We start from the raw sequence: 13,039 nt of genomic DNA, 5'->3' as shown, positions 1-13,039 counted from the left end.
CAGTCCATCACAGGACGCGCACATGCACACACAAATCCAATTTTAAGATAATACAAAATTAAGCTAAGTATATACTGCCATCTTCAGCTGAAAGCAGGCAACAGTGAAACGGAAAACAGCAGTGATTAGAAAAGAAAAAGCCAACAAATCTTGCAGATCTGCATTTTTTTTTAAAAAAAGGTGCTAAAAATTGTGTTTTCTCTTCAATGCTGCTGACACATTTGCTGCGGCAGTGCTAACATTTTCTGGTTGCTTTGTTCTGGAGAAAGCTGATTGGCTAGTTCAGAGCCTTTGCCTTGGTCAGGGATTGCACACAATCAAAAATGAATGCCTACATTGACAGAGGTCGGATTTACTACAGAATGTAATATGCTCATTGACTCAATGTAATAAGGCGAAATGTAGTGACTAAGTGAACAAAGTAGAATGCAAACTGATTACCTGAGTACCAAGGTATCACTCTGCATATTCAGGTAACCTTCACTGGCAAGAAGGTCCAATCGGAAGAAACGATTGTAACCCCAGCATTCACCAACCTCAAAATCAGAGGCAAATTCCCGGATAATATTTTTAGTTGGGTCATTGGAGGCTTGATGAACCATCTCCACACGGTACTCGTACCTAGAAATACAGAGAACATGAAGCACTTAACAAGCTCATGTATAACAAACATCTTGCAGCTTAATGGGGATAATTCTAACATGAAGATTGAGGATTTCAAGAACTTAATTTTCTTAGTCCCTGGCTAACTTTTAAAAGTAAAATCTAGATAAAGATTCTCACCTTACTTAAGAATTTTACCAGCATTTTCACAAACTGAAAGCAAACTTCTAAGCTTTAACTGCTTCAACTACGTTGTGGTTAGGTTATTTCATATATACTATGTGGTATCAGAGAAAACCGTAGTGCAAAGATTTTAAAAAGTCCTTTGTGGGGTTACACATAGAGGGACACCAAACCTCCTGGCTCCTGGAGGTTGTGGTAAACTAGGCTGCCTTCAAAAAGCTGATTTTAAGAGCAAACCACTTTAAGCTACAATACTTTACATTTTCCTTCTTCCAAATATTTTACTCTCATGCTTCATGGCCTCAGAATACAACAATTTGTAATTATATTGTACCTTTAACGTAAGATTGCGTCCTAAAATAAAACATGACACTGAGCCACACAAGGATATATTCAGGTAGATGACCAAAGGTTGGTCAAAGAGGTAGACTATAAGGAGTCTTAAAAGGAGGAAAAGTATATAGAGAGGCGTAGAGAGGGTATTCCAGAACTTAGGGCCCAGGCATCTGAGGGTACAACCATCAATTGTGGAGCAATTAACATTGCGGTTGCTAAATAGGCCAGAATTAGAGTAGTGCAGATATCTCAGAAGATTGTAGGGCTGGAGGAGATTCAAAAGATTGCGGGGGGGGCAAGCACATTGATGAATTTGAAAGAAGAATTAAAATCTTAAAGCGAGGCATTGTTTAACTGGATCCCAGTATAGGACAGCAAGTGCAGGGATGATGGGTGAAGAGTATTTGGTGCAAACTAGGATGTAGGCAACAGAGTTTTAGATGATCTCAGGTTTATGGAGAGTAGAATGTGGGAGGCTTGCCAGGAGTGCAGTGGAATAGTCAAGTCTAGAGGTAACAAATGCATGAATAAAGATTTCATGAGGCAGAAGTGAGACAGTCGATGTTATGGAGGTTGAAATAGGCAGTCTTACTGAATGCCCACTGCCACTCTAATGTGTGTGCAAGGACATGCACACAAAAAATGATGGGTTATCTGGTATTTTTCCAGCAACACTAATCTTCCGATGGAATAGGTTGATTGTTATGACCCCGCTGTTGGTAAAGCTGAGTTATTTAAAAATCACAGAGGGAAGCTTTAAACAATTGTCATAACCTAATTTTAATTGGTGTGTTTGAGATGCAACTCTAAATTCAGGAATCAGACCACCTGTTCTCGAAAGGTTTTATATTAAACTAAATGAAACATTTTATTAATTTACACAAGTTAAATATATACACATGGCTACAAAGTACTACCACCATAACTTTTAACAAATTCCCATTAATCTCCATTAAGGCAATAGCATCCATAGACTTAACCAGGCAAAGCATTTTCACCTTACAAATTCAAAATGAGGTTCCTCTCACTTTGGTTCCTGTGGAGACAGTTGAAGGCTTACAGCTACTTTGATCTTACATTGCTTCTGCCCTGCACACACAAAACTGCTATCGGTTATTTCCAGCACCTCATTGAATGTAAATTCTCATTGTATCACCAGCTCCTTTGAACTCCACCTCTTCTAACAATAAAACCCCTTTTATAGTACCAATTTTATTAGTAATATAAACATTGCTTGGTCTCTGCTAGCTAGGTGCCAGATTTCACCTCACTTCTTGAATGCTCTATTCAAAACAATGCAAATGCACTCTACCTCTCTTACATCTCAAAACTAGTACACATCAAAGCACCCAGACTAGCTGGCTTTAATCCAATTAAGAGACACCCACAGGTGAAACCTCTATTTTAAAAGAAAAATATTTTCCAATAATATTATATATATTAATAGCTTCATGACAAGATGGTGATGGAGCAAGCAAACTTCAGCACATCATCATGTCTCAGGTATATCATCGAGGTACCAATCTTAATACTTAAAATCGATATGCGACTCATTTATGGAGCTACGTATGGTTTACCTGAAGGCAGTTAAAGCAGAACTGAATCAAATCCAGGTTCATATTAGAATAGGGCCTACTGAAAACATTATGGCTGGCAAGGTTCAACACATAACCGACAACACTGCAGATATTGTATTCAGTTTAGATTAGGATACTTTAAGAGTTTTGCCTGCAGTCAGTTCACATATGGAGTTATAAGCACATGTAGGCACACGTCATGGCACATCAATGGTTAAAACGACTATGAAGTTTTCAATACATTGAAGGAGAACCCCAGGTCAGCAACAAATAAAGTCTCCTTTTATATTTTATTCTTTGGAAGAGGGCAAGAACAGCAAAATCTAAAGCTGTGATTATAACCTACAAATGGAATGAAATGAGAGCTCTGAAAGAATTGATAAACAACAACTAAGGAGATTCAGGCTCCTTCAACAAAACTGGAGCCATCTTGGAAAAAAGAATGATCACCTGAATAACTTTTAATCTCAAGATTCTGGAAAGGATCAGTTCAGATATTTTTATTTAATGGAACGGTTGATCACAGACCTGTTGGCTGCAGCATGAAGAAAAAATCCACAAAATAAAATGCTGGAAACTTACAGCAAGTTAGTCAGTATCTGAGATCTGCTTTACTTTCAAGATTTTCAGCATTTAGCCTTTTCTATTTATCTCAGGAAGCAGTATGTCCTGACAGCACTCGGAGTTAGTAGAGGGTAACATTCAATTTATAGCTAATAGCATCTCAAAACATGCCCAGAGCATTCTAAGCTCGATAACATGACCTCGCCCTCTCAGTTACTAGAGCGAAGAAAAGTTCATTTCTGAGTCTTGTAATCTCTTTCCTTGCACCTTGCGGGAGACAAGTCAAATTTCAAGTATATCACACATGGGCAAAGACTTTCACATTGCTGCAAATTTGAGAATGAGAAAGGATCAGATCAGTAGACATTATTCTGAATACTTCTTATAAATGTGACGGTAATTCCCCAGTGGCTTGGTCAGTGTGATATGGTACTCACAGATCAGAATGCCCCACGTTTGATTAGCACCATGATTAATTTATAGCACAGGACGCCACCATGTGGCACTATCGTGCTCGTCATACATATTTGCTAGAGCAACACAAATCAAATCCCACTCTGCTGCTTCATCCCCACCTAACATTATTTGTTTTAAATTTTTATCCTATAGTTTCTAAACAGATACAAATGGTCTCTGCCATAATCACTCCCTGTTGCAAAGTATTCCAAATTCCAAAAACCCTCTGGGAAATATGCATCAGCTGAGGTTAACTACAAGAGGAGAAAGGAGAAAAGCACAGGCAGAATTACAGCTCACAATCACAATCCAATGGCCTCCTGCTGGAAAGGGCACTTGGGGATACCAGGTGCGGACACGCAACAGTTGAACATTCAGCCAACACTCGCTGAGCAGGCTCATAAGTGGAGGGGCCACTGTGGAACTGGACCACAGCAGGAGTCAGCACCTTCAGCAAAGGTTTCGGGGGAGCTGGGGAAGAACTGGACAAAATCTAAACGAGTCACACAATTTGCTGCAAAATCCTACAGTTGAAGGCGGGAGAAAAAAGACCAACTCATTAAAAGGCAGTTAGAAGAAAATAACCCTGCATTTGTGCAGGAATTAACTTATTACGTGAAAATAATTTTAGAGTTTGCGTACTTTGATGTTTCAGGGAGTCCTGCAGAAAGTTCCAGAAACACCGACAGGTAATTTCCTCGCACAACTCCATTTCCATCCTAGGATAGAATACACAACTTAATATTTGCAGGTTTTAATGCATACATTGATGTTTTTCACACCTCCCACTGCACCCCCAAAATCAATTCAAGAAAAACACACGATGATTAAAATTAATCCACTCTGAACAGTTGTATGATAAACAAATGGATTGAATCATTTCAAGTCCTCTTTTCTATTTTCTAATTACTCTAGTCAAGTGTTTCTAACAAGCAAATCTATATTTGACAGAAATTTTTTTTGAAGTTGCATAAGGCATTCTTTACTCCAGATTTATTAGGTCCAGATTAGAACAGTTTAGGAACTGTTTATCCAGGTTCATTATTTGTACATTCTCTGGAAGCTAGTTTGCTAAGGGATCCAGGTTTTCAAACTCACCGGATAAACTTTCAGTCTCCAGCAGAGTCCAGATACCTGCAGAGGGGGGCTGTACACAGGGTCAGCACGCTGACGTAAAGTGCTATTGAAAACAAACAAAAAAATGGGTGTTTACATTCTGGTTTCTGAATGAATATATTGTAAAGTGGTCAAGGTTCAGAAAGCAACAAAATTTATTTCAAAATGTGAAGTATTTTCTTGAAATAATGACCATCCTTAAGTAGAAAATAAAGGCTTCACACTGATTCAGCAATAGTAATCATTTTATACAGTGCAGCTATCCCCTGTTTAGCACTCCAAATGTTTTCCTAAAAAACAGGAAAAAAACTAAAAACGTGTTAAACAAAAATCACATTCCCATAAGAAGCCATGTAAAAAAAGGTGGATTACTTTACTGAGGTGTAATTTTTACATCAAAACCTATCGTCTTCCTTGACCTTAACTGACCCAAAAATCCTCTTTTTACTTACCTCCTGTGCTCTCCTCCCTCTCCCATTTGCTGCTCCCTTCTTTCAACTCCACCCACTTGCTGTTTCCTTCTCCACCCACCCCCGCTCGCTGCTTCCATCTCCTGGCCCCCACCCGCTCGCTGCTCCCCTCTCTTGACACCTTCCTGCTCGTTACCCCTCTTCTGAGCCCTCATTCATGGCTAGGGCTCAGAAGGGCAGCGAACGATGTAGCAAGAGAGGTGGTGAACAGGAAGCAGTGAGGGGGTCAAGAGGGAGAAGCAATGAGCAGAAGCGAGTGAGGGGTGGAGGGAGGGAAGTGTTTTAAAGAAAAGCAGACTGAGCATGCACTGTCACAATGTGCTGTAATCATGCTAAAATGAAAACAGTGGCAACGCTATTGAAGCATGTTCCCAAATCTATAAGCCTCTCTAAACGCAAACGCGTTTTTAAATGGGGGAATATCTGTATTCCATATTAGGTAGGGAACTTTCACCTCAAAGAATTCTGGTAGCCACAATTCGCACAATTTCCAACTCTAAACATTCAAGAACAGGGACAATGAAATCAAGAACCAGAGAGTAAATGCAGGATAGTAGAGCACTCGACAGCAAGCACACGATAATGTTCATTCCCAAACTACAATGTACCTTCTCTGTTGCCTTTTCTTTAACCTCTTTCCGTCTACATTGCCTTCTTTTGAAAGTGCATTCATAACATAGCAAACAGGTTAATTACCAACCTGCAAATCCTTTTAATATGCCTATGGCAAGCAGTAAGAGCAAGAGAATTTCCTGGTGAGGCACCTGCAGAAGGCAATGGCAAACCACTGCAGTACCTTGCCAGGCATAACCAAGGGTCAACACTGATGTCAATGATTGCCAACACCCTTTCACACATAATACCTGGAGAGAGATTGCCTTCCTTTAAGCACAGGCAGCAAGGTGAATATGTCTACCTGCTGTTTCCTTTCCTGCCCAAAAGATGGAACTCCCTGCCAGTTTAAGCACTGACCAGAATTTGTAATATACCAAACAAGAGTTGCATGGGAAGGGCACGTCCGACATACATTTCATCACTGCAGCCACTGGATCATACTTATGTTTTTTGTCTTTTCTGGTGTTCAACTTAAGAAATAGGCTGAAGCAACATAGTATGCTGTTCTCAGTTAAATGCACTATATTAATTCTTAGCAGCAGCTGAGACCAAGTCAATTCAATCAATGCTCATGTGTGTCAGGGGGCAAGAGGGATAGGAAATGTCAAAATTATAGGAAGGGTGCGCTATCAATATATCAATGTTAAAATGATGGACAGCAATGTGACATTTGCTGATATATAAAAGGGAAACAAGATGCCAGCCCATGAAGATAGGTTCCAAAGGAGGAGGTGGTAGTATAGTGGTAATGTCACTGGACTAGTAATCCAGGTTAATGCTCTGGGAACACAGGTTCAAATCCCTAAAGCTGGTCTCGGTAATAGTGACCCATGAAATGATCATCGATTGTCATAAAAACCCATCTGGTTCATTAGGGAAGAAAATCTGCTATCCTTACCTGGTCTGGTCTACATGTGGCTCCAGACCCACAGCAATGTGGTTGACTCTTACCTACCCTCTGAAATGACCTGACAAGCCACTCAATTAGGTGGCTCGATTTCATGAAAGAATAAATTTTTAAAAAGGAGCTTAATGCATTAATGGCCACCCTGCAATAAAATAATTCTCAGTTTTACCTGATACTTAAAATTTGAACCAGCAGCAATGACATTGTAATGTGGTGTCAAAGTCTGTAAAACATCTCTGCATTACCCTGCACACGCCCCCTCTCAGTAAAATGCAGTAAATGCAAATATCCACTTTGAAGTTTGTTTTTTTTAAAGATTAAAAGGAAATCAATTAGTACTAGGCTCTAGACAGGAGAGGAACTGGAATTGCCAATTAAGTGCATCGAAATACAATCCAACTACTGTCAGTACATATGAACAAGCACAATAAGCGAGTTCAGAGGAACTGACAGTGGCATCTCTCAGTACTCTAGAGTTAAGTGGAAAACCACCTAGGATTTATGTTCATATTCTTTTTTTTTAAACTCAACCGTAGTATAGAATTAGCCAGCTTTTGCACAGACTCTTCAAACTCCAGAAACATTAAGCTTTTATGATGCTCAAAGTTCAGTTTCTCATTTCAATTTATGCTTTGTTGACAAAAACAAGCTTAAGCCTGTCAGACATCATTTCTAAATGAAATCAAGGGGAAAAAAATCTTTCAATTCTTTTAAATCACGAAACCAAGCCTGATATTTTCAGCCATCAGTCAGATGGGTGTGACTAGTATTTTCCCTCATTACCTCTCCCACTGATGTTAAGTGATCTTAACCACTGCTACATTACAGTTCTAAATACATATGATCTTAAAAAGTAGGACTGGAGTCAGTTCATACCCCTCCCCCCATCACAATTACCAAAAACAATTAAAATGATTATTTTGACAAGTACAACAATAATGGTCCAGATTTTGCAGGAAAAAAAAGATGGTGAGGCTATTAGCACTTATCGCTAAGAGAGTGTGAATCAGAGAGCAACTTTCAGCAATCACACATGCTCAGTTCAATGAAGAAATCAGAAGTGGCTGTCCGAGCTCCCCTGCTCCTCAAGCATTGCTGTAACAGCATCTCTCCGACAAACTCGGCATGAGAAATTGTGAAAGGGTACGAAGTAGCGGTATTTGTGCGGTAGAAACTCACCAGAAAGAGTTGAGGCTCGTCCATTCTAGTACGTCATTTTTTTTAACCAAACAGTGTGATACGTCTCAATTACCACCACACAATCTCTTCAGCATTGAAACTTTTACAAATGTGGTGTCTGTTAAGAATCCCGACTTACCAGATTCCTGAGCGGAGGTCATGAACTACAAGTCCCAGCATTCCCTGGGAGTTTCTTCACTGGCACTGATCAGGGGCAGGTGGCACATATGTAATCCAGTGTTTAGAGCTCTTTGGGCCGGGGACAAGTGCCCAATGCGCCTGCGTGGGAAGAAACAGTGCGAAAACCCAATCACAGGGCACAGGACTGGGAGCCATAACAAAGGAGCCCCAGGGCAAGGGGCAAGGAGCGGTCCCAAAGATGGAATCCAGGGTGAGAGGACCAGGAGAGCGAACACACACCAGAGAAACAGCAACCAGGAGGAGATAACTACCGGTAAGCAAAGAAAGAATTCCAAGCAGTGGAGCTAGTGAGTAACCAAGTACTGAGGGCTCGGTAGAAGCCCTGGAGAGCTGAAGAGGCAGCAAAAAGTTGGTGACTCTGTGCTACGTGCTGTTGGAGTAAAGGTAACTCTCTGGAGCAGTGGTATTCTGATCAGCATGGCTGAAGAGCTGAAGTTGTACCTGAGAGTTGGTGCTGGAATGCAGACTCGGAAATACAGGGGAACATAGTCTTGACAGACAAGATTAAAACCCTCGAAGGTGGGCAGTCATTGAGGCATGCCAAGTCGGAACAACTTTGGAGGGAATTCCGAGACCACATCTTCGAAAGGGAAGTGTGAAGGCTTGCAATCTCTCATAAGGGAAGCAGAGTTTCAACGAGATTGGTTGACTCTCAGTGTCTATTGAGATCTAGGTAGGTTGTTGAGAAATCCGTGGGATCTATCTTGGTCACATCTGCCATTTATCATATAGTGTTCAACCACAGTTTGCCTGTTAATTCATATTTACCTCATACTCTAACTTCCAAGATTAATATAAAATAGATATTGTAAATTGTTTTATCTTTCTGACCATGTATAATGAAGTTTATTTAAAAAACATGGAATCTTGTGGCTTTATTCTCTTAGCAAGGACCTTGGATCTCAAACGTTGTCTAATTTAAACAAAAAGTTACTGGTTCCTAACTAGATTGTACCAAATACTTGGGGGCTGGTACAGGATCATAACAAATCTCATTCCTTCAGATTTTAATATTGGAGATTTTAAAACATATTTTTTCACCTTTGCAAAGTCTCATTACTCTTAATTCCATCTTTCTTTCACTCTACTATCTGTACATAATTTCCCATGAAATATTCTAATATACCCTTCCTGCTTCAGACCCTGCACGCCTCAGAAAGGATTCTTCAATCTGTTTGGTTCAGGAGATAGACAATTAATTGCCCTGTTCACACTGGTGCTTCACCAAATAGCTTCTAACCTCAGCAGGTTCCAATGCAGAAGTCCATAGAAGGTCTGAGCAAATATAAGCATGATGAACGGCTGGTCCTGTTCATTGTCACTGTCCGCAAAAACCTGGTTTTTGAAAAATAAGCTAGTGGCGTCAAGCTGTCGTAAGCTATTCTTAAAAGGAAATAAATCATTACCTGAAATTTGACAGAACAAACGTGCTGAAATCATAAGCAGGAACCAGCTCACTAGAAGGAAAAAAAAATGAAATTTAAAAACAGCATTACCGCTACCCAGTTTGCTGAGTTGAGAGTAAGCGTACCTGTACTTAGTTGTATAGCGGCAGAACCCAAAAATAGTGCTCCCACATTATTCCAACAGGGATTAATATATACTTCAATGATATAATCACTTTACTTGCCTCTCAGATATTCTGGATAAACAAACAAAACATTTGTGCCTCAGATTTTGATAAGACAAGAGTGAATAACATTGTTGGTACTGCATGCAGAGATAAATTATCTCAAGTCTTGTGGTAATCAAGTATGGCACAAGACTGTCAAGACAAAATGATAGATCATATTTGACAATGTATATTTTGAATTAGACTTAATGTATCAGAGTACGACTTTTAAAAAAAATAATTTACACAGCGGCACTGCATTTGCACTTGCTTGAAGCATCTGCTGTCAAACAAGAAGCCAGAGAAACAATAGCCTACTTATCCAATATGAGCATTGTTTAGTCCCAAATGGCTGTAAACTGATTTTATATAATCTTAAATTAAAAGGTGCTGTTTGCAAGCAGTATTGCCCCCTATACCCCCACTCCACCCACTGTGATTAGTTTATGAGCATAGTTTATGAGCATAGATTTAGGCTAAGAGCACACCAGTGGTGGATGCAAGATATTGAGACAAAAGCCTTTGGAAAGTCTCAAAAGACATCTGAACCATTAGCAGCCTTTTCCAAGGCTGAAAAAGGCATGCAGGGCACCACAGGCCTAAACTAACATTTAAATGCAGCTCCTGTCTGTTTGTTCGAGTTAGATGTTTCATTCATTCATCACCTGCAGAAGTTGTAACATGATGTAAAGTGAATACAGATCGCATGTTACAGACCTCGGCTTGCTTTTCCCCAAACATGATTATCTCATTCGCATTTGCAGCCGACTGTTCTTATGCTTCTATCACTTGAAGCAGCCACTAGATGGGGCACTAATCCATCCCAGTTTCCGACTGCCACTGAAGAATAGTAGCCATCCTCCACTTTGCATTTGACAGCAGAGATCACAGAGCTCAACCATAGTGCGTCACCCTGGTAAGCGGTGTATCGCATCTTCAACAAGCTATACCACTGTGCCATCCAACAGAATCCCACAATTAATACAGCAGTTTGCAGCACGCACATAATGGAGCAGACTGGAACAAATAGTAATTTCTCAAAGTTACAGAGCAACTTTATTAACAGCCCCATGCTTCCAGCCATAAATGAGGAAGTCTGATGCAACATGTTAATAGTATTTCAACAATTGCTTCTTTTCAGAACTCCTCTATACCAGCCTCAAATACCAAACCTAACCGTGCTGCAAACCAAGATTAAACACAAAACCTTGTGAAATAAAAACATAAACTGCTGAAAATACATGTTGGAATCCATGTACCCCATGCCAGAACTGAAGATGGACAGGAATTTTGGTCAGGTTGGGAGTTAAAAAAGAGAGATGGGGGAGGGTGGGAATTAAATTATACACAAATCACATTGAGGGAGCAGATTAAATGGTCTGCAAACTACATAATAGAAAAAAAATACAGCTGCTGTGTATTGTCAGCATTTCTGTTCACCCCCAAAATGTCATCCCATCTTTTCTTGCTCTAGATGCCTATTGACCGGTTATGTATTGTCAGCATTTTCTGTTTGTGTCAGATTGCCAGCTTTCCTCTTTTTGTTTTATAATACCTGGTGAAGTCTGGTGGGACAGGTGTTGTGACAAATGAAGCCATGGGTTTACGATGCACTTGTTGGAACATTAGCAGGATTTCTTGACTTTTCAGAATTAACTCACTTTTACTGCAAGATCGCAGCTGCAGGGAAACAAAAACATCTACCAGCCTTCATTTCAAAAATAGATTTACAAATATCAAATTAAACTAAGAAAAGCAAAATGAATGTACAAGTTTTGAGTCTGTATTGCTCTGAGACTACTCTTGAAGGTGAGGGAAATCATGCCCACTTGGCACTAACTGTCCCTTTAGTACCTCATCCAGGTGCCCATTCCTCAGGTGAGAATCAACAAGTACCTGAAGCCTAAACTGTCTCAGTGGCAACTGCAGCTGAACATAATCCCACCTTCATAAAGGCATTTGCCATTAAACTTGCGAGCAACTGAAGGAACGGGAAACTCTGGTTGATTTTTCATCGCCATTGCCAAAGCTAGCTGTGGCACCACCAATACTACCTCAGGTAACTCGAGGCAGACCAAGGTCAGGATTTAAAACATTTATAATCTGCGTGGTTCAGTACCATGCTTTTCAGTGCAATTACCAGCCTAGCTATTGCAATAAAGAGTTTCGATTTCATTACATCTTACTGAGTGGCTCAATTTAGCACATTATTGAAAAAAAACTGTCGACTCCAGTAATTGTGAATCCAAGCAGCTCTCCTAATTTTCCTCCTTCCACTTTGGTTACCTGATGTTCTACTTCCTGTAACAATGACTCGAGCAGTTCTGTTTCCTGAGTCAGTGATGTCTTCTGACCTACAGAGACAATATTTTAAAGCATGTTTATGACAAATTATTAAGAACTTTACAGGTTTTCTCAAGTTATAGTTTGATAGAGTTCATGCTGCAATTCACATGCATTTTTATTCTTTCACGCGACATGGGTACCGCTGGCTGGGTCAGCATTTTTATAGCCCATCCCTATTTGCCCTTGAGAAGATGGTAGTGAGCTGTCTTCCTGAACCACAGCAGTGTAGGAATACCCACAGGGCTGTTAGGGAGGGAGTTCCAGGATTTTAATCCAGTGGCAGTGAAGGAACAGCAATACAGTTCCAAGTCAGGATGGTGTGCGGCTTGGAGGGGAACTTGCGGGTGGTGGTGTTCCCATGCATCTACTGTCCTTGCCCTTCTAGGTAGGACAGGTCATGGGTTTGGAAGGTGTTGTCGAAGAAGCCTTCGTGAATTGCTGCAGTGCAGCTTGTAGATGGTACGCACTGCTACCACTGTGCGTCAATGGAGGAAGTGGATGTTAAAGGTGGTGAATGGAGTGTCAATCAATGGGGTTGCTTTGTCCTGGATGATGTCAAGCTTCTCGAGTGTTGTGGGAGCTGCACTCACCCAGGCAAGTGGAGAGTATGCCATCACACTCCTGACTTATGCCTTGTAAATGGTGGGCAAGCTTTGGGGAGTCAGGAGTTGAGTTATTCTCCACAGAATTCCCAGCCTCTGACCTGCTCTTGTTGCCACAGTATTTACATGGCTGGTCCAGTTCAGTGTCTGGTCAATGGCAACCCCCAAGGATAATGAGGGTGATACCACTGCTAGGTTGAGGAAAGTTCAGTGACAGGTCATAGATCATCTCTATCCAATGAGGAGATAATATCAAGGTATCTCAATTATCC

General features: G+C 40.5%; 1 protein-coding gene and 1 long non-coding RNA gene across 8 annotated transcripts in view; one reads left to right on the top strand and one right to left on the bottom strand.

Moving 5' to 3' along the window:
* trim37 (tripartite motif containing 37) overlaps positions 1 to 13,039 on the bottom strand; it is an 88,367-nt gene that overhangs the window by 57,494 nt on the left and 17,834 nt on the right. For all 6 annotated transcript variants that reach the window (XR_013577501.1, XM_078548198.1, XM_078548200.1 and 3 more), the window contains 6 exons: positions 12,106 to 12,173; positions 11,375 to 11,499; positions 9,614 to 9,664; positions 4,818 to 4,899; positions 4,362 to 4,438; positions 442 to 621 (listed from right to left, as the gene is read on the bottom strand). Coding sequence is in view for 5 of the 6 variants with exons in the window: in XM_078548198.1 (XP_078404324.1) it covers positions 442 to 621; positions 4,362 to 4,438; positions 4,818 to 4,899; positions 9,614 to 9,664; positions 11,375 to 11,499; positions 12,106 to 12,173 (583 nt within the window). In the remaining variant the exon portion in view is untranslated. The remainder of the gene's footprint in view (positions 1 to 441; positions 622 to 4,361; positions 4,439 to 4,817; positions 4,900 to 9,613; positions 9,665 to 11,374; positions 11,500 to 12,105; positions 12,174 to 13,039) is intronic.
* LOC144684429 (uncharacterized) overlaps positions 1 to 13,039 on the top strand; it is a 74,743-nt gene that overhangs the window by 48,303 nt on the left and 13,401 nt on the right. The window contains exon 2 of one of the 2 annotated variants that reach the window (XR_013577503.1): positions 11,683 to 11,878. The exons of the other annotated variant lie outside the window; for it this stretch is intronic. This is a non-coding gene — a long non-coding RNA (uncharacterized LOC144684429). The remainder of the gene's footprint in view (positions 1 to 11,682; positions 11,879 to 13,039) is intronic. 2 annotated transcript variants of the gene reach the window in all.

This window comes from Cetorhinus maximus, chromosome 9 (genome assembly GCF_964194155.1).
Source record: "Cetorhinus maximus chromosome 9, sCetMax3.hap1.1, whole genome shotgun sequence".
NCBI lineage: Eukaryota > Metazoa > Chordata > Chondrichthyes > Lamniformes > Cetorhinidae > Cetorhinus > Cetorhinus maximus.
This window is presented reverse-complemented; position numbering and strand designations above follow the sequence as displayed.